General features: G+C 39.2%; 1 protein-coding gene across 1 annotated transcript in view; it reads right to left on the bottom strand.

Annotated features, from left to right (window-relative positions):
* Nucleotides 1-22,412, bottom strand: part of ctnna2 (catenin (cadherin-associated protein), alpha 2) — a 256,736-nt gene that overhangs the window by 14,695 nt on the left and 219,629 nt on the right. Inside the window, exons 10-14 of the mRNA XM_063882786.1 lie at nt 16,771-16,863; nt 15,092-15,248; nt 14,394-14,594; nt 5,949-6,100; nt 1,988-2,101 (exon numbers count right to left, since the gene is read on the bottom strand). Of these exons, the coding sequence (XP_063738856.1) occupies nt 1,988-2,101; nt 5,949-6,100; nt 14,394-14,594; nt 15,092-15,248; nt 16,771-16,863 (717 nt within the window). The remainder of the gene's footprint in view (nt 1-1,987; nt 2,102-5,948; nt 6,101-14,393; nt 14,595-15,091; nt 15,249-16,770; nt 16,864-22,412) is intronic.

Below are 22,412 nucleotides of genomic sequence, written 5' to 3'. Positions count from 1 at the left end.
GCACTTGGCATGACCGTGGGAGGACAGCAAGCTTTATCCTGACACGACAGGCTGATGCCGACTGGGCAGATCACCAGTGGTTAACTGCAAACACATCTTTTATGGATGTGCTTGCCTTCTGCGTGTGTAAATGTTTTGTCTCTGAGGGCATAACAGTGTCTATAAGTGGAAAACAGGCAATATCAATTAGCTGTGTGAGAGGCTTTGTCAGTATGCCAGATGTAAAGAATGGTGTACACGATAATGCAGAATATATGTCCCAATCACGTTTGATAACACAATACAACACATTTTCTAGCATTTATCTTATGCAAGCTTAAGCGCATAGCCACCTTATTAAGATTACATGAACAATAATTACATTAAATCACGTCACCCTTTAATCCACCTTATATCACTTATTACAGCGACAAGTTGTGATAAAGGGACATGCTGTGACTTCTCTACTTCAAACTGTTACCAAGAGGAGCTGCCCACTCAAAGCAGAGCTGAGTGCCAGAAAAACAGTTTGGTGCTGTGAAGCTCCCTTGTGTGGCAGTGCTGGTACATCTAAGCTCAGATGGCCCTGTAACTTTACGCAGCGGGACCCGTAGTGGGAGTATACATACAACCAACTCAAAGCACTTCACACCCAGGAACCCCACAGCTCTCCTTGAGAAGCTATTGTACTCCCAAAAGATGGATCTGTTCTTTTGTTTATGGATGGGTTTTGGATTTTTTAAAAAACTTATATGAGATGGCTCTTAGTTTAACAGCCACATTGTGTAATCAAAGAAAGCCAAACACAGTCTATTTTGTATTAATACGAACTGCACAATCAAATCATTTGTAAATGGCATTCTGATATATATTAGAGTATTTATTATAATGTTTCTTTAACGTTAAGCATGTGTGTAAAATGTTTATTCATGCACAATATTTTAACCAGTGACATGGTCTTTCCCTAAAATGTTCAACTGCCTTAACCTAATAAAAACATCAGAAAACGAGTCAGATACAAACATTCATGTAATTGACGGGCCCGTTTGGTATGATTAAGCATTAATCATTATGCCATTTGGGTGAAACAGTGACCACTTTTTAGCAACTTCTGCATTGTGTTAGTTTAATGTACAGTATTACAAGATAACCTTAATTATAAAGGGCTGCATGTTTTCAGTTCCTTAGCATCTTAATTGGTATTTTTTAATTTAAAGTACGATCAACAAACTTTCCAATAAGGAATATACCTCTACAGTATATAGATTCAAACACAACAAGCTGCTATTTTGGTTTTATTTATTTCTCACTACTTTGTGCATTACCCCCCTGTCTGTGCAGACTTTGTAGAGATTCAGGCAGTATAATACAGGCCTGCACCATGGGGAGAGGCATCGGGCCAAGTCATACTCCTTCCTGCCATCCACAATCCATTCAACATGCAACACACCAATAGAGCCTCTGTGTTGCTGGAGGGGAGCGAGCAATGATACCCTCTTAATGTTCTTTAAGCTGGGCCCAAGTGAAAAATTGCTAATGTGCAACAAAGCCCAGGCTCTGGTGATCGCGTCTGAAGCCTTGGCACAGTACTATAGTGCTTTGTTTTTTTCTGGCATCTAAACCAAATTTGGTAATTACATCTTTGTTTATGATTGCAATTTTACACCTGCCACCCCCGAACGCTGTTTATTTAAAATAATCCTGCTTGTTAGGATTATTTACAGAAAATGGACTTTCATGCTATTTAAGCGGAACTAGTCGGAAGAATCGATTTCAGTATGGTCAGGCAACATGGGTGGGTGTTGAGGTGGGATGCAGTTCAACTCGCAGCTATCGACTGACTCTATTGCACTACAGAAATGTACAGTATACAATGAATTAAGGCTTGTTGCCCAGTCTTTACGCAAACCAATGCATGTTCGCTTTATCTTTTTTTACATGTTAAGTTCCATAACTGAGGCACACTCAGGAAGTTCGATGCATAGTGGGGAGATGAACATCCACTTACCCGAGCACTCTGTCCGGCAATGAGCTGGTCATCTTCAGTCTGGACACTAGTCCTGCTGCGAGTATCATAGTCCTCCTGTTCAAAGTCAGAGTCATCTTCAAGCTCCTCTGGTGTCTGTAGGAAACACAAAGACAAAGTCGGGCAAACAGTCAGAGAGGGAGAACTTGGAAGAAGAAAATAAAAAACTTACAACTCCTAAATTGACAGTTGAAAAGAGCAGATTAGACTCATGTCCCATAGTGTGGGAATTTAGAGTGAAATCCAACATTTATGTCTGTGTTGTCGTTCAATACACATTGCCACATTGAGAATTTTAGATGAAACCAAATTCAGCATTTGACAAAGAGAAATGTCACACAATGAAAAAGGGGAATAGTCTTAATCCGATTAACACACCTGTTGCCATTATTAAATAAATAAATGGCTGACTTTTTTTTTTATAATTCCAAAATGTGGAATTATAGTAATTTCAAATTAACAGCACTAATTGGATTGTTGAAAAGTAGATAGCAACAATTATTCCCAGTTAGACAAGAGTTAAACAGGGACACATACACTTAAACCTTTACATTTAGAGGTAGCTATCTGGACAAATTAGCACAGAACCTGGCTAAGTAGCTCTGGTTAAAGTGTATGGAACCAAAGTGAGTGAATTTGAGGGGGTAACTTTATTTTTTACACTAAAGAGATGCTGGAGAGAGAGATGCTGCCAATGGATATTACGGCCAAGGGGAAATTTTTACCCATCATGGAAGCTACTGTATGCAACATCCGCGCCATGCCTGGTTGCCAAGAATCACCCATTGTTTGACGTGTTCTTGATTGCACGACTGCACAAAGCCTAAGCTTGGCTGATTTAAAGAGAGCAAAAACAAAAGACACATAAATACCCAAGAGGCCCTTGCAGGAGAGAAGTAAAGAAGAATCTGATGTGGGAGATGTATTGATGAAAATTGAGACGTCATATTTACCCAGTGCTGACGTGAATTGTTTGGAAAGGGGACCTAGAAAGTATATGTGCTGATTGTGAGTAGTGGGTGTTAGTGTGCGTGTGTGCATGCATGTGTGATGCTTGAGGGCATAAAAACCACTCCATGTTAGTTTTAGGGGAAATGTGAAGGTTGGTAACTTGAGGTATACTTTTCTTTATTTTGTCACCTGGCTTATGTCAGCTGCCACAAAATATCAGCTAATAAATAGTTTGATTCATTACTAACAACCTTGACAATATTTAAATTGGTTTGTGAAGCTATGACTCAAGCATTAGACTATATTTTACGGATGGTATTTCAAGGCTGGTGTTATTGCTTTCAAGATCCCCGACTGCAAAGATTTTTTTTTAAAGAAAACTCGTAGCAGGAATCTTTCTTAAAGATTCTGCATAGAATGTCATATAGTATATTGCTTTTATCTGCACAGCTTACCTTACACAGTGATCTCATGTTTATTTTATGTCTTCAAGTATCATTCACAGTGCTGTGGGGCAATTCTTTTTAAGTCCAGTTATACAAGTCCATTGATTTCTCTGGAGGTGCCATGCAATGAAGAAAAACAAACATCATAACTCTGCCACGCTAAATAACTGGGAATACTATTGGGAGCATTAGCCATTTTGGGAAAAATGTAATGTTATCGACTTAGATTTTTTTGCATCGGCTTAAATTAAGAAAGTAAATCATAAATAACCTTTTCTCTGCCGCTGACTCTCTAATGAAGATTAGTGGGTAAACCAGCTAACCTCAGCACAGGCATGTGGATCTCATGAAGCCGGCTCACTCTTAACTGGGATACATCACCACGGTAACACATGATGGATGCCTTACCTGCTGCCGAGGAGAATATGAGATCAAAACGCACACATGTGTAAACTCATCATTCCTACATGATGCTGACATTTTAGAAATCCCAGCGTTCACAGAGCTGTCACGGTTATCCTTGTGAAGAGCACTGCGAGTTCTCCTATTTACAGGCAGCGGGAACGTTGCCTCTCTATGATGGATTATTGTATCAGAGATATAATTAACGTATTACATGCTCAGACTGGCAATAGAGCAGGGCTACTACTAAACAATTTAAATGCTAGTAGACCAAAGTCTTTGGTAATAATAAAATAAATGTACTGTAAACTGGCATATGCTGGTAATTGTGATGCATTTACTTCTCAGTATTCCCAACAGAAAAAAATACATTTTACATAGCTAAATCAAACCTATTTAGCTGGATCATTAAATCCAGGGAAGTATTACCAGAGGTGAACCAGCTGCAGAGACTGGTCATTCAGTTCAATGGGGCCACCAGATGGCACAGTGCATGTGCAGGTACTGTACATGGGGCTCAAGTAAAAAAAAGAAAGAAGTTTGTTCTGCAAAAGAAGTAACTTAGTTAATTGCTTTCTTTTAAATATTTCTGCTTTTAACCTTGTGATCATCAAAACAGAGGATACAATTAATGTTATTGTGATCAAAAACAGATTGTAGTTCATTGTCTCAAATTACGTTAAAAACCATGCCCCCATTAATGGAGACTCTCAATTTTTTGTTATTCAATGCTACTACTTTCAATTTCGAGTAAACTTTGTACTTCTTGCTTGAGAAAGGCTTTAAGTCTTAGTTTTCGGGAAATAGGACAAAGTGTAAACACTGGTTATATTAGAGTTTCCGGTCTCCAACCACTGTTCAATTTAACACATTCCATTTTTGCCAGTACGTGCTACTCCTCCACACTCTTGTGTGTGTGTTTGTTTGTGTGTGTGCAAGCACATAAAGGCCAGGACAAAACTTTTATTATAACTTTACACTCTTCTCAAGACCAGCCTTAATTTTAACACACTGTGGAGAATTGGTTTCTTAATCCATGGACTGCTCGTAAGATCTGTGCTGTAAAAATTCCAGAAGAGCCATTACTCGGCTTAAGTGGAAGAAAAATAACAAAAAGGCCTAAGAATGTGTGCACAATAAACTATTACATGTGGCACCAACATTTGCTATCTACAGTATATGACGGAGTTAGACAACAGAGAAAGCAAGGATCTTCCGAGTTGTTTCCTCAGAAAGTAATTGAAGTTGGATGGGATTATGAAGCCAGCTGGTCCCGGGCAGTTCAAAGCTGCCTGTTTTACATTATTTACCAACATCAAATTATTTTCCATAATTAGATTTTTTCCAGAGCTGCACTGGGAAACCTTCCAGCCTGCATAAAGTTGAATAAATGAATTACATGGTAAAGAGAGAAGGGCCAGTTCGGGTGAAAAATGCAGATACTGTAACATCAGAGTGGATATGTGAGGCAGTGGAAGCTGCTAGTGTCATGCTTTTATGCATCTCTATTTGTAACTACATGCTGTAAAATGTTCTACCAGCTTTACAAACAAGTCTCGTGAGAAGTGAGACATCTCAAATGGGGATTCAGTCAAGTTTCAGATATCAATTGTCAGCATTGGTGCAGGTATATTTTTTTAACAAGAACATCCAGCATCATCTATGACAGCACATGCTGTTCTACCACTAATGTACACATGTGTAGCTACAATTTGAAAAAGGAGGCAGCTACTGGAAACGTGTTTTTGTGTGACAAATATGTTTTATGAGTCATGGGGATGAATACAATGACTCAGCATATTGTATTAATTATTTTTTTAGAATGAACTGCTTTGGATTCCATCTTGTAATTTTAAAGTATTAATTGGCTGGTAAAAAACAAACAAACATTGAAGTGATTGTAATAGCAAAAATTGACTTTAAATGTATAACAAATATGCTTAATAGAGTCTTACTGACAGAGTGTTCACAAAATAACCAATAAATTGTCTTGAATTTATGGAGGAAGGCATACATCATGTACTGCATTTGGTCTGGGTCAGCATTGCCAAAGACATTCATTGCTGACTTGAAAATTTCCTGAACACTTAGACCATTTCAGAATATTTCAGTGAGTGTTTTCCTTATAGAGGTGTGGGACATACCCTTATCATGAGGACAGCTTTCCTGATGTCCCGGACGCCGTCGTAGACCAAACGGGATGCATCAATAAACTCATTCTCCTCAAAGGCCTGTGGAGGGTTTGTACTCAGTGCCTCGATAGCAACCTCCACTTGTTCAGCAAAACGAGGCATGACTGGAGGGAGAAATAGGTAAGGAGGGTAGATAAAAAGAGAGAACAAAAGCAAGATATGAGATTCAGGTGTATTACATATGTAGTGATCTTTCAGAATGAGTGCACACGTATACATTAGAAAGGAACTAAATGGCATGCATGGTGAAAGCACAATAACTAATGTGTTTAGTTGAGGCCAATAACCTTTTGATCTCAAATCTTACAGAAGCAGGGTCTCCTCCTGTGTCGGCCTCGGCTTACTTCAGAAGAAGGCAAGATGTCAAGCTACACATCTTTGCATGCGACAATATGCCGTCCACACATCGCACGCCGTGAGCTATTTCACCTCGGCTTACCAAACAAGAAGATGTGCTTGTGGCGTGTGGCGTGTGGCGTGTGGCATGTGGCATGTGGCAGTATCTGTATATGTGTGTGTGTGTGTGTGTGTGTGTGTGTGTGTGTGTGTGTGTGTATGTGTGTACTTTTGAGAAGATGTACAAGGACGCTAACTTGCAAGCTCAGCCTGTCAAATAACAATGAAGGGAAACAGATTCATCAAAGTCTTTTGAGTCCAACAAAAGCAACGCAACAAAAGAAAAGTCCCTATTGACCGTAAAAATGGTTGGTTTTGTTGTCAGTATCAATTGGCCAGACCCGATGGAAGAGCTTTATTCTCTTTGTGTGTTCAAATGAATTCCACTGAATGTGAATAGACATTATTAAATATTCACGAATACGGACTGAAAGTTTGAATATTTAGTAGGCTACCTTTTGACGTAGTCTCCTGTTGAGTCACAATAATTGAATGCAGAGTTTAATAATGTGTTTTTCTATGGACTCTGGGCTGTTGCAAATTATCATAACAAAAGCTATGGTTTACCTTGACAGACAGATAGGATCCGCAAAAGGTTGGTAATCATATATTGTACAATCTATGGGAGCTTCAAACAACACAGATGCCTACAACCCCACCATTACCTGCTATGGTGCTTCACATACACAACTTTAAAGATAATAATTATGGATCAACAATAAATATACATTAAATACTGTTTTACAAAGAAAAGTGCCTGAGAAAGGATGAAGAAAGACAAAATCTTAGTTATTTTGGTATGTAAGAAAAATATATCTGGCTACATTGACTAATCTGCAGCAAATATGTACTCATAGAAAGTGGTTTTCTGGAGGGTAGATATTTGGACTGATTTAAAACAACCCCTTTTGACAGAACAAGATATGTCTAAAAAGGACAGACAGACAGTAAGAAAGAAACAGAGGAAAAGACAAATAAAGAATGACAGCTTGGCTGATGAGCCTCCAACAGAAAGCCAACTGTGTGATTGTATTATCATTCTGCACACTTCCCTCCTCTCTGACATGCAGAGTGAACTAAATCAATTAGCCAGCTTGCACTAAAGGTGTATCTGCAGTATATTTATTTGTCTGATACAAAACATAAGCTATATTTCACCAAACATGAAAGGCACTACAAAAAGTCTCTCCCTTTTTCTTTTCATTTTTAATTCATTTTAATCCACTTACCGCAGAAGCGTAAAATAGGCTTTTGGGAATTGCTGGGAAGGCGATTTAAATAGAAATATTTAAATGTTCTCCAAGCTCTTAATGAGTAAAGTTGCTGATGGTAAGGAGCAATTTCACTCATTCCAGTTGAAAAATGATGAAGGGAATTAAATGTGACCATGTAGAAATGGATTTTTTTCCCCCTCCTAGGCTTAAGCATAGTTAAAGGGAGAGGTTGTGGAAGTACGATGAATACTTAAAAACCTCCCAGCAGATATGGTGTGCCCCAGCAAGGTGTTTAACAAGCTCCAAACACCACAAACTGTACTGTTTTTAAAGCATAAATGTACATTTTGCATGATGACAGCTCTATTGGAGCAATCATTCGCATTTCTTAGATTTTTTTTGGTGCTTATTTTATACATATTACATATACTGCATATAGAACATATTTGTATTTTAAGCTCATATAACCAACTAACTTTGCTCTATTCAGTTCTAGAGCGTTTTGGTGTCTTTAAGCCCATTGTTTCTGTTGCATGGCTTGCAGCTGCTAAACGTTATTTATTTCAGCTAAAAAACTTTGGTAACCACCTTGCACAATACCTGCCCAGCAGTAAGAAGATAGATAACGTCAGCAACTAGCTAGAAAACATAATATTTCATGTCATATATTACGGTTAGAATGAGTACTTATTAAAAGCCCGGGGCCGGTTTTTGTAATTGTTTTGAAAAAACAGCGCGTTGCTTGCTGCTGTTGCATTGCGGGGGCGCCTTATGTCTTTCCAGGAGCACACTAAACGTCTTTGAGTTGGAAAAACATTCATCTTGCAGCGGAATAGCACCCATCGCTCTTCCTATATTGGCGACAACAACAAGTAGGTAAGCAACATATATCGGAACAAATTGTTGCCTATATAATACTGTTAGCTTGAATCTTGTTTTACTCTATTTTATTAGAGTAGGAATGCAGAGGCCAAATAAAGAAAAACGTGATTAGTGGTGGCTTCGTAAAAAATGTAATTGTAAAAATACAAGTATGACTCTCTTATATAGTCAAAGATATTGTAATATAGGCCTATGTACAGTTTACGGCTGCATTCTTATTAAGAACTATGCATTAGAATTTATTTTAAAATTGGTATAACATGTAGACCTAAACATCTTGTCACTTTATGAATAATAATAGGTCACATCAAATAGTACAATGCATATACAACACTTGTAAAACATGGAAAATGATGTTACATTTATCTTTTAAGTTGTTGATGTAGGTGTCTGAGGGAGCTTTGAAAGTTATGAGATTAACACTTCAGTGCTCCTGCTTTAAATCTGATTACTGTTCTCCTCTCCTACACTCTCACCTTGGTTAAATGTTTCACATACCTCATCATGCTGCACCGCTCCTCTCATAGCAATTTTCTCATCAGCACTCTCTCCTACTGTAACTCCCACCTCTATTTACACACAGATTAAGGTATTTTCTCCTCTCCTCGCAACCTATGAGTTGGCCATCTGCTTCCCATTCTGGGTAAAACCTCTTTTCCCATCATATTACAATCGATACACATTTACCCAGTCAGTCCCCTTAAGTGCAAATAGACTCATTGATGTCACAAACAAGGTGTTCTCATGAAAGATAACACAAATGCTTAATATTTATGGTTGGTTGCTTTTAGTCGTTCCAGGCTCAATGCTGGTCCTCAAGGCTATTACTTTCAAAGACGACAGTGTGAAGTGTCTTTACTTCTTTCCCCTCAGTCTCTGATGTACTTTCTTTTTAGTGCACTTGATCCACTGATTTACAAGCACGTCATGTCAGTGGCAGTGTGTGCATGTGTGGTATTACTCACTGCAAAACCCTGGCTAAATCTCATTTACTGTGCCCCAATGTAATAACAAGGAGAGACGGCACCCAGCCTCCCTAAATGGCACACTGACTCAGGCCATATATCCATTTTTTAATCTACCCTCTCCAGGCATAACATTAATGATCAAGCTTAAAATGTGTCCCTTTTCTGAGGAGAAGATTAGTTTAAACACAGGGAGTTAGTGGGCAGAAAAGTGTCCCAGAGAAGAAGGAGGGAGAGGGGAAAAGCGAGCGAAGCCATAACCACTTTCCCATTAGGCTATTGATTTTTCTCAATCTCAAGGACACACTTCAATCCCGGGCCCATGTGTGGACTGTCTGTCAGGAATCTATGGCTCAGCTTTACACCCAAGAGTTGTGTGCCTTGGTTGCCTGCATTTGGCCTGGCTGTAAATCTGACCACACTCAATATGAGGAAGAGGGATGGGCAAATTGAGACGAGGTCAAAGGGCAGGTGGTTGTGATAAGTGTCCCGTGTTGATGTGGCAGCTGTCAGAGAGAGTGGCTGCAATTGGTCGAGTGGCCGCGGGCATAAACACAGGGGCAATCAAATAAAAACACAAACAGTCAACTCAAACAAACACAGCCAGACACATAAAAACACACTTACACACAAAGTCAAACATGCACAGGATAAATGTTTACCACATACACTACTGAGAAAAGGAGGAAAGGGCACCACATCAATGAATTCTACTAAAATCCCTGTTCAAATCGCTTAGTGAAATTCTTGGTGACAGCTATTGATTTTCTGGTAGAGTCTAGTTAATTGGACTCAGTACCCTCTAAAAAGTGTGTGGTCCTATATCCTTTTTCTTTGTTCAGCAACACTTAATCATCCTTCCCCTAGCTATAGATTTCTCCTTGACTGTGTTTAAATCCATAGACATCAGACCAGTGAGAACTGAGGGGAGAGGTAGGCAAAAGTTCACAAGGATCAATAAGCGCTTTATGGTCCAGATCAGATGTGCATGGTAGCCCCTAAAAAAACACAACTACCACCACTAAATGGGGAACAGGAAGGGGAAACACAACAGCCCTTCATCAATGAGAAATATGGAGCCAATGAAATGCTGGTCTCACACAGTTGCCTGTTCCCCGCCTTAACATCTCAATTAGCACCCACAATCGAAAGGACGCAAGGCCTTGTTAAAGTTTAAGACATGAGTCCTCTCTAAGGCCATGCAGTCACTGACTCTTGGCCATTTCCTGCATCTTCTTAATCCTCTTAGCTTTTAACCTGAGATTAAGTCAGACATCACACCAGCCATCCTTAAAAACAGCTAGTTTTTAGATGTATCCACCGTCCGGTCCATTTTATGCCTGGCCTAAGTAGGTTACAGTCCTACTGCAGTTTTATTTGAGCAAAACATGCAGCACAATCAACAATGCCTCGCTGTAATCTTGGCAAAGCAGACTTTACTAAAAGTTGCCAAAATGACACGGTGAGCCACCTAGGAGAACAACATAGTAGCATCAGTTTAGACCTGCAACTGTGTGTATGATGTCAAAATGCACAGGCAAATAAATCTGTAGCTGCAGAATCCTCCAAGAACAAATGATAGACAGTAGAGTTTGCCTTTGAAATATTATATAGCAAAGACAACACCACTGTTTTTTCTTTTGGACATATGCAGTTTGTCCTTGGTTCTGAGAACAATGTGAACTCTGTACTTCCCGTGGAAGGTGCTTCATTCCTTTCACCATAAAATAAACATATAACACAATTTGAGTTTATAAATGAAGCAATTTAGAATGTCTACACTTTTAAAACTGTGGCATTTATCACTTTTCTAGTCCTAAAGAAGAATATACCCTTAATCATAAATTGACATCCTGCATTTCACCCAACCTAGTGTTAGGAGCAGTGGGCTGCCATTATATACGGCGCCTGGGAGCAGTGTAGGGAACGGTGCCTTGCTCAGGGACATCTCAGTAGCACTTGAACTTGTGACCTTCCAGTCACCACCGCTAAAGGCAGTGAAGATTAGACTGAAACTGCAAGTCTAATTGAAAAATGTCGTTTCAACTAGTTTCTGTTTTTCTTTTGCATGAGAGGTACTGTGAGTTATTTTTTATCTCAGGGAAAATGAATTTATCCTCATCATCATCATGCTCATTAACTGTTAGACATACAAAAGACTGTCTTTTTGTGTTTTCACCTTCAACGGTCAATAATATTATTATAGACGGAGTTTTTAAGGAAAAACCTAATTTGGTTAAATAACAACAGTCATCACAAGTAAACAAATAATGTCAGAAATGTAGTTGAGTAAAGGTAGGTACAGAGTCTCATTAAATATAAATGCTTTGTAGAGTTTTAATATTTGAAAATCTTATTCAGATAGATGGTGCTTTCTGTCTTTGTTAATATAAATGGTTGTATTATGTTAGCCACATTGTTGTGTATCAAGGGTCTGATAATGAACCGGTTTTCCCTTTAGTGTAAAGCATTAATGTAGAAGGCCACACATTGTTGAGCCATTATATTATGTCAAGTCTTTAGAAAGCAAGTACATGATAAAGAAAAATCAGTGGGCAATCAATATGGCGCCACCTCATCAACAGTTCTCTGTGCGCTGTTCTCAGTAATGCTGACATAATGTTTCTGGGTTTCTGCTGACTCTGGAAACTGGCTCCATACTCCATAGCAGCATGATTATATATTCTACGTGTGTGACATGGTTATGGTGAAACGAAATTGACCTTAAGTGTCCATGAGATATTGCAACAGAATATCATCAATTAATAACCCCAATCAATTGAAATAAATTATGTAATAATAGAACAGAATGTGCTTAAGGTACCATAAAACTGGCACTGTGTGTAGTCCATTATTATGGAGTCGAGTGCCAGGAGACTGGCTTACACGTGACACACATGATTCCCCTAATGCTGTTTGCGACTTATCAGCCAGCAAAGTGTGTGTGTGTGTGTGTGTGTGTGTGAGAGAGAGAATGTGTCCCTCAATTATCCAGGCAGATGAAAGTAAAGAACAAAACAATAGATACAGCGCCCTGCTAAATGGGCTTTAATGGGAGAGATAGATACCAGGGGAGGGATGGATGGGCGGGAATGGAGAAAAGACGGAATGAGGAGCGGGGACTATTGTCAAAGAGGGATTGAGGTCTGATTTGATTCTTGTGGACAGATAATTTCAAAATGACATCTTTCCTTCCATCGTTTGTTTTTTTTTGAACACCTTTCATAATGTTGCATTTTTGAAAGGCATGAAAGTGTATACTTTAAGAGATTCAAGAGCTTTTTAATGGATACAAAATGTTCCTCAGCAAAATGAAGACACTCAATTATTTTTTCTTCTCTAACATCATACCTTAAACAAGGTTGCGTTTTTCGCAAAAAACACTGACTTCTTAATTTAAGAAACCACCTGTTTGTTACAATGTTTAACACAATGTATAACACATAACCAGTGCTTGCAAACTGCAACAAATACATCTCATCTACTGAGACTTTTTTAATTTGTTATGTACAAGGTCTCTCCAACAGTGCGTACTGCTTACAGGAGATAGCCACAGCCTTGCATTCTGCTTACTCAGCTTTAAAATATTACTACAATAAACGCCAGTAATGAAGGCGGAAGCTTTACAACCTTGAATAGTGTAACAAAGTCCCTCCAGCACTTTGTGACAAAGTTTGGCATTGTTTAGCTACAGGATTAATACAGTAAGTGATTTGATTTAATGATTCCATAAGTTAGAAGCTTAAAGCTCCCTGTGGAGTTATCTTGTAAACAGAGAATATGTGCTGTTTACATTCACTGTTACTTACCAGAATGCCTTGTGTGTATCAGTAAGATTAAAATAAATGTGTTGAGAGCATACAGTATTTATATCCTGCATTGTTTACAGCTATGTTTACTAGCTTTTAGATTCCCTGCTTTTGCTGGCACATTGCAAGATATCTCGGCATGTTATCGCCACCTTTAAATCAGTAGAACAGTGTAACGCCATTAGCAGGAATGCGCTGAATTCCTTGCAAACACGTGAACTAGACAAACAAGATGGGCACCCACTCATAAAAAGGCTCTGTAGTACTCTTAGAGGTCAGTCTCTCCACAGGGAACCTTTAATGTGGTCAACAACCTTATTTTCTGAAAGTATAATGAAGCATAAACTTTTTTTTCTCACTGAATAAAAGCACATCATATTTATGGACCAAGCACTCTTGTAGACTACTTAAAAATCCATAGCTATACATATTCAGAGAATTAATCCGGAGGCTAAAGCCACATAACATAACAAATTTCACAGCACTAAACACAACTCAAAAAGTTTTCTCTTGACTGCTGTTGTGCTTCCTCAGACCCTATGTACTGGGAAAAAGCATTCACTCACATTCAGCGGTGAGCCAATCTGCATTTCAGGTGGGACTGAGACACGTGATGGCCCTGAGTCGGGTCTGCCACAGGGATAAACTCAGGTCTCCCGGAATGTGTCGAGATACACAAGCCACACAGTGACAAATAAAAAAAATAACAGATACAAAATGGATGAGAGGGAAACGCGGCAGAAGAGTGAGCAGGTGGTGTCAAAGGTTTGTGTTAAACCAAGACACTGATCCAAACTGCAGGGCACCAGGCATCCAGGCAATTATGGTGCGTTTGTAAGTCACTGACCACACTGGGAAGCTAATGTAAGTGCCAGCGTGTGTTTGTGTTTGTGTGTGTGTGTGTGTGTGTGTGTGTGTGTGTGTGTGTGTGTGTGTGTGTGTGTGTGTGTGTGTGTGTGTGTTGCACTGCTCCTCATGAAAGCAGCTTAACTTGCCAAAAGGGTTGTAGCAGAATGTTTGATGAAAGCACAGTACAAGGGTGAGAGATACTGAATTAATCTTCACAATACACTGCAATACATTAAACTGCGACTTCTTCTGCCACAGCAGCTTTGTGTACAGTGCACTAACCAGTCTCAGACAGCAGCTTGATGGACTCCAGGACACGCTCAGTGTAGACCCCAGGTTCGTAGTTTTCCATCTCAGCGTTAATGATGTGGACCACACGAGCAGCTCGGCCCCGGATGGCCCCAGCAGTTCGGTCAAGAGTGTCCACGTCTCCCTCTTGCAGAGCAATTACGCATTTGTTGACATCCTCAAGGATATGGTTCTCTTGAGAGAGGTACAGAAGAACAACAGTGAATAGAATTCGAGGAACCCAAGGCTCTCTCTGGTTGAAAGAAATACTGTGTGGTTTCTTTGACTCTCCTTTTCTCCAGAACTTAGTCATATATAAAAATAAAAAAGATGAATATTGTACATTGCTGAAAAAAAGAGTTGATGTGATGATTCATTTTTCTCCCTAAATGTTGATCAAACATATACAATAGATTAATTCACAGCTCAAGAAAAACAACGCGCTGTTTGGTTTCAGGTTGTTTTTCTTCCTGACTTGTATGATATTTGCTCAGTAGTTTTGTTCTGTGTGCTTTTCCTAATTTGTTATTATCCAAACTGTGATTTTGTTTTTCACATCAAGCTCCCACAGAGAAATCCCTTCAACTTGTTATTCAAAGCTACCAGTCACTGCACAAAACTGTCACTGTGAGTGGGTTGTTTCAATCGATTAGCCATTCGATGGAAACAACTTTTTGTATTTTTCCTCATACCTGAAACAGAGAGGAAGTCATCCACAGAGGTGATGTCATCCACAGCCTCGGTCAGGATGCGCACCTGTTTCTCCCACTGGTCCTTGAAAACGTCCATGTTGTCCTGGGCCACCTTGCTTCCGGGGCGGGCAGCCAGAGTAAGGGCAGCGTTGATAACCTGGGACCAAGGAAGGGCCAACATTATTAAACAAGGTTTACAAAGTTCATTAAATAAATATAAAAGATTATCTTTAAAACAGCTTGACACTGATTTTTTTTTTAAGTTTCTCAAATAGGAGTTCATATTGAATATTTTTGGGAATACTTCTGCATTCATTGAATTGTTTTAATGAGCATTTTGGACAGCAGGGTAAGAAATGTCAGAATTACTCAGCAAAACTACACCCTTCAAAGTAGAAAAAAAAGAGAGGTCTGTATGACAAAAGAATGAGCTTTATCTGACTTTGGCTTTACAGGCAATACTCTTTTAAAGGATTTGATTGCTGGTTGGTCTTTTTGTAAGACTTGTTTACAACAGCACAAATACAGAATATCCACAGATTTATCCTGTAAAACACATTGCCATTTACATATAATATTTTAAAAGATACCTCAAATGTGTGTCGTGCAAAAAGTCTATTGATGTACTAAAAGATGAAAAATGTCTTACAGTTTGAAGAGAACAAGGTTATCTTTTCCAAAATGGATCTCGACTTCAAGAGTCTGATCTATGTAAGATATAACATTTGGCTTGGAGCCAAAACAGATGAATGTGTCACTTGATTTTAAGATCATAAAGAGGCAAATTGAGTTCCTATATTCTGTTTTATCATATAATATAAACAGCTTGACTCAAATAAACAGACTTTCTTTTAGTACTGGCAGCATTAATCATGTTTATATAAGTAAAGCAGACTTCTGTGGTCATTTAATGGCATTCATATGTTCTTCCTGTTCTACCTGGTTTTCAGATATAACTTTAGTTAAGTTAATCTGATGTTGGAGAAGAGACACTGTGATCTGGGTTAAGGCAGCCGCTGTGGTTGTTTGTGTGTGTGTGTGTGTGTGTGTGTGTGTGTGTGTGTGTGTGTGTGTGTGTGTGTGTGTGTGTGTGTGTGTGTGTGTGTGTGTGTTCTGTGTGAAGATAAGCGACCAGGGTTAACTTTACTCAGAGCAGATGGAAATATTTCTCTTTGTTCCACCCCCTCTTTGTTCATCTCCTTCCCCAGCCACTAAGTCTGTGTCTGTTATGTTTTTTAATCTGTCTGTGTTGAGCATTGCCAAGAGGTGTCAGGAGACAGTTCCTCCCAAAGTTTACTAAGTAAGTGGGTCTCAGCAGGTGTGCACGGCGGGCCTGCACATTAGGGCCTGAATCTTATATTCTGCCTGTCTTCTCTGCTTTCTTCTTTTCTTTCTTCTTCCTCTTTTCCCTCCTTCTCTCTCTTCTCTATAACTCTTTGGGTCCCACATGAATAAGGCCTACCGTTAACCTTGGAAACAATGGATCGATTTTAACATCCTCCTTTGCTGGCATCCTTAGAACAGTGCTACAAAGTCCACCTACAGATTACTCATAGCTCTTCCTCACATTCTGCCAACTGTCATTTATAGCTGTTTCAATAGAAGATTTTATATATTTTGACAATTGTTTGTGTGAAGAGTGTTGTTTTGTTGGATGAAAATGTTTTTTAAATCCTCACCTGTGGACATAGGCTGTCAATTTGGGTGGCAGCCATTCGAACCAACTTCACACCCTCTTCATTGTTGGAGATGGAGCAGGCAAGGTTAGCCACCTGAATAAAGAAAGCAAAACAACAACCACAAAGTGATTATAACCAAGTGCTTTTCACCTAAAGTTTATAAGCACAAACTGTTTTTCTGAAGCTTTCCTGTTTGCACACTTGCAGACTCCCCACTGAAGTTTGAAATGAAGTGGATGTCTCTTAAAGTTTGTCTGTACTTCAACATTTTGTCTTTGTGCTACTATCCATTCTAAGTAGCTCGGCAAGGAAACACAGAGGACACAGAAATAGAATTTTCCACTCAAAAGACCTTGGTAGATGTCAGCTTTTGACAGCTGAAGCTTCATATTAACTTTAGCTACATTTTTAATGCATTTTTACAGCTGCATTTTGGGTTTGTGTCCCATTATTTGCAACAAAATCCATTAAGATGAAATCTCTTCACAGATGGTATGGAGAGAGGGTACAAACATAGCAGCAAAAAGGTCTGACATAGATATAATATTTTATGAAATAAACATATGTGTATGTATAGTTACATACCTCCTGTATAAACAAAAACAACATGGATGCCAATGCATTTTTGGTATCTGGAAAGGAAAGGTAATGTAAACATTCCTCTTAGAAACCAGATTTTACAGGAAGCAAACACCGGTCTATAGCCAGTCTACTGTACCACACAGGTGGTAATTTATTTATTGTTCTGCATGGTTGTCAGTGAAACCTATAATGCATATAATGCTTTTTTTTTTACAGAACAGGAAGGTACAATGGCACTAAATTATTGCAATAACATAGGCTAACTACAAAGCGGATGTATATCAAGAATGTTTATGACAAAGTGCAGGGGACATAGCACAGGTTGGAATAAAGCGCTCAGTTGCAGCAAGGTAATTGGATTCATTCAGAGCCAAACTGGCCAGGTTCTCACAATATGTACAGAGAGCCTAGCTCATCGGGTTGACATTTCCAGCATGCCTGTGATGCATGACTAGCATGCCGTAATCATTATGAGGCTTGGTGGTGCAAAGAGGTGCTTTATCGCATAATTAAGGTTCCAAATGCTTTATGTAAGGTACAACCTTTACTTTGCTTTATGTCTGTCCTTCTATCAAGGTATGGTTTCTTGATAACATGTTTACAAGCTGACCTATTTGTAGGAGAGTGTTTCTAATGGTCTTTATTATAGTAGTACCTCAGGAGGAGTTGCTCTAACATCTTAGAAAGTGAACGTTTTTGAATCAGCCCAGTTCTTTACCTTTTTTAACAAACTGTATTTGAATAATAGCATTTCAGGATTTGGTGATTGAGCATCTTTATACAGCATGTCATTTTGACTATTTGGTTAGCCGTAACTGTTTGAATAAGTTAAACAAAGCTTACAATATAACAATTTAAACTCCTTTTTGACAGAAACGCACGCACGCACGCACGCGCGCACGCACACACACACACACACACACACACACACACACACACACACACACACACACACACACACACACACACACACACACACACACACACACACACACACACACACACACACACACACACACACACACACACACACACACACAGCTGTAATGTCATGTGAAGCCATCACATTTTTTCCACTGCGTCACTGTATTTCACAGTTCATTTTGAAAACTTCAAACCCTATATAATCCAATACCATGGGTAGGTAAATCAGATTGAAGCATGATCTCTGGCTTTAAAACTGAACTAAATAGACACACAAGGTGCCAGTCTGTATTAGCACTTCTACGGCTCACATGTCACCGTTTGAAGAAAATTGAGGTAAATCAAATTTGTGTTAGAGGACTCTTGCTTAGAGCTCTGTCTCTTTACTCATGACAGCAATGAGCACATTGATGGATTGCAGTCCTTTATGTGAAACAGTGTGTGTATGTGTTAAAGGTGTGTGTGTGTGTGTGTGTGTGTGTTTAAGAGAGAGACAGAGTGTGATTGAGAGTGTGTTCCACATGAGCGTCTGCTTGTAGAAGGTTTGAAAAACATACAGTACAAAGAGCAATTATAAGGATAATTCCAGCATAATTCAAGTTACCGGCATTCATTCACTGTTTAACATTACAGTAAACTATACAGAGCATTTCCGGGAAACTTAATTATGTTGAGCCATATCGGCAAACGTCTCTTCGTCTTTGCAAAGTCAATTTGAAATGAATGTTTTGCAGTTTCTACAAAATACCCCAGTAAAGATAAGGGTGGTCAAATAAAGCCATTATTGTTTACAATTCAGTTTCCTTTTACTTAAGAGTCCAAATGGAGGAAGCATCCTGTTTTTTGACTGACATAACACGTATATACTATTCTGTTGGATCTGATCTCCTCTAAATGTATCTAAACTATTTGCTATAATATTCTTGCTATGTAATTTTGTTCCAAAATAACTTGGTGAAGGTTTGTTGGTTGACACCCGCATTGAATAACAACACATTTATGTTTCATTTGCCAGGTTTCCATAAAGCAGCAGGCTTTCAAGAAGGAGGACAAAGGTGCAGCACTTTTTTTTCTCCATTTAGCTCTTTTCCAATTACAGTATAATTGCTATACTTGACCAGCAGAAAGTGAGTCCCCTCTCTGTCTTTTATACTGCAGTTTCCTTTCTCTTGTTCATCTCAGGCCCTGCGGCCAATGTAAGGCTTCACTGGGCCTATTTGAGGCAAAAGGGGCAGAGGGCTTTCTGGAGGCTGGCAACATGCCCAACAGGCCCACTTCCACTCCCTCTTATCCCCCTCCCCCCACAGAGAGCTGGGCCAGGGCCAAAGCTGCAACATCCAGCCAAAACTACTAATTGCAATTATCTAAGGAAGTGCCTCTCCTTTGAGGTCTTTTTCTGTTTTTTTTTCGTAGAGAGGAGGGAAAAACCAAGATGGGAGGTTTGCGAGTGCATCACGCAAGCCTAATGCTGATACGGTCAAGGATGTTGGAACATAATATACAATTCAAAGACGTGTGTGTGTGTGTGTGTGTGTGTGTGTGTGTGTGTGTGTGTGTGTGTGTGTGTGTGTGTGTGTGTGTGTGTGTGTGTGTGTGTGTGCATGTCTTTGTGAGAGAGAGAAAGGAAGAAAGAAAGGGTGCAAGAAAGAGAGAGATCCCTGCTGAATGTTCATTCTTCATTTTAGCCTCGAACAAAGAACTATCGATTTTGTCCTTTTGCTCTGCCCTGGATAATCACTTCAATTCTAATTTGATGAAGGTTTCCACTGCAGTTGGAGAGATGGGCATTTCATGTATGCTATCTAAATCACCTAAATGGAGCTGAGTAACTGAAAATAGATCTGACCGTCTCATTTTTTTCCCTTTTTTTTATACAGGGGTTGAACCTCAAATCCATCCTCGGGAAACACTGATGATGGTAATATATTAAACAACATCTTAACCCTGTCGTCATTTTTATTTAGCACTGTCTTTGCACAATTCAGATAATAAGTTTATCTCCATGCAATCTCATGAATTTCCTCTACTTACCTATTATTTCTATGTCATTTTTGACGGATTACTTTCCCCCCAATGTTTCTATATCTTTCATCGTTCTGGATATAACACTTGAGTGGCTTTGCCAAAGAGTACGAAAACTGAGCCAGAAGTAGACTCTCCTGGTAATAGTCAGGATGGTCAGTGCCCTCATAAACCATACCATTTTCAGGCAGCGCCGGCACTCAAATCTACCTTCCAGTAACTAACTCTCAATAACTTCTGATAGAGCCAGTGTCAGCAGGGGCTGGGCTCAACAGATTTGCCCGAGGAACAAGCAGGTAGTGCATTCAAAAAGTATTTAAAAAAAGGAAGAAGAAGCAATCAGTCAAGTTATGTGATGTGACACAGAAGCACTTTGTTCCATTAAAGGTATGTCATGTAGTTGCTTACTTGTTGCAGTGTTGGAGTTGTTGAGGGCTACATCTATATGCTAAAGGGCTATGTTTTATCTCTTTTAAATGCACCAAAACCTCAGAATCTCTCTTTGCTGCCCCTCCATGGCTTGTGCACTCACATGAGCACCGACATGCATTCACACACTCAATAAATACATCAGTCTGTCAACATCGATGGAGCAGAACATGTAACAGGGGAATACAATATGCAGGCAGTACAATTACAGGCCTGCACTCGCAGGAGTTCTTCTATTTGTTTAAGTCAGGAGCTGTCAGCTCCCAGCGGTGACGTCTGTGTTTATAATGCATGGACCCGAGGTGACAGGAACAGGTTAAGGTCCAGCACATTGGGTAACATTAGATGTCAAGGTTGTGTGAATGTCACGTCTACAGGGGATATCAGGCAGCTGTGTATGGCTATAAACCACACCTTTGAAAATCAATCCCTATTAAGCAGTAAAGTACGTTTTGCCTCAGGAAGAATGCCCGGCGGGCGTGCAAGCTACATCAAAAGGCATGCCAGACCTCGCAGCATATTAAACAAGAAAAGTGTAAAATAACTAGAACAAAGGTAATAGATGCCTGAGCATGTTCACCATGAAAATGGTTGTAATGCCTACTTTACACTTGAAGTTGTTCAGATAAAAAGGCAGTTTTTGATTGTTGGATAACTCATTTTCAGAACAGTACATTATATATATTTTTCCTTAATGATTAGAAACCTTACGCAGTATTGTATCGTGTGTGATATCATAATTAGTGACATGAACATGGTACACGATTTTAATAAAAACCTAATTTGTACAATATTTTACCCAATGTTGCAAAATATATTGGAAAACAATATAACAGCCAATCAAACAGCCTTTTGTTTCCTAGTATGGTGAGGATGCAACATGTTCTGAAATGAAGGAATAGCTTTGTGAGTCATTTTGATTGCAGATTGCTGTTTAATTGCTCCCTCTGCTACCTTTCTTTCATACCCCCACCCGCCCTCGCCTGAGAGACAAAGTGGACCGAAATTGCGAGTGACTCTAATGCACTCAGGAGTTCTCTCTACACTTACTAACTCAGAATGGAAATGAGTTTAAGTCACTGTTTACTAATTGACAGGTCCACTAATATGTGGCTGACTGGAATACAATCCGCCAGTCCTCCACACACCTCCTCCCCGCAGACACCCACTTTGGTTCATCAACTCCCTACATACATACAAAGACGCTACAATAAATTAAGAAGCACACACCCATAAACAAAGAGGGTGTCTCATTATTTCTAATGCTGAAATCTTTGAAATTAGAGCTACTGTTAACACTTGTGGCTGAAAATGTGGGTACACACAGGATGTAGAGGTTGGGAACATTTCTGTCTTTTCCTTGTGAATAGGAAGATATGCACTATAGACAGAAGATGACAAAATGTTTTGATCGCATTAAAAAATTGCATTTTAAGAAAGTCTGATATGTGATCTGAACAGCCCAGACAAAAAGCTACCTTTATGGACTATTTTGTTTGTTTTTTTATTGACACTCAGAGAGGTATTTATTGAACTATGCCTTGAGGTAGTAATTTTAATCAGTCAACCTGAACTGCATTTTATCCAGAGGTGTTTCTCATGTTTATCTCAACCCCTTTAATAATATAGAGGGGGAAAGGAATAAAGAAATAATAATTCAAATGTATTGCAGAACAGTATAACAC

The sequence above is a fragment of the Eleginops maclovinus genome, chromosome 5 (assembly GCF_036324505.1).
Source record: "Eleginops maclovinus isolate JMC-PN-2008 ecotype Puerto Natales chromosome 5, JC_Emac_rtc_rv5, whole genome shotgun sequence".
Classification (NCBI taxonomy): Eukaryota; Metazoa; Chordata; class Actinopteri; order Perciformes; family Eleginopidae; genus Eleginops; species Eleginops maclovinus.
This window is presented reverse-complemented; position numbering and strand designations above follow the sequence as displayed.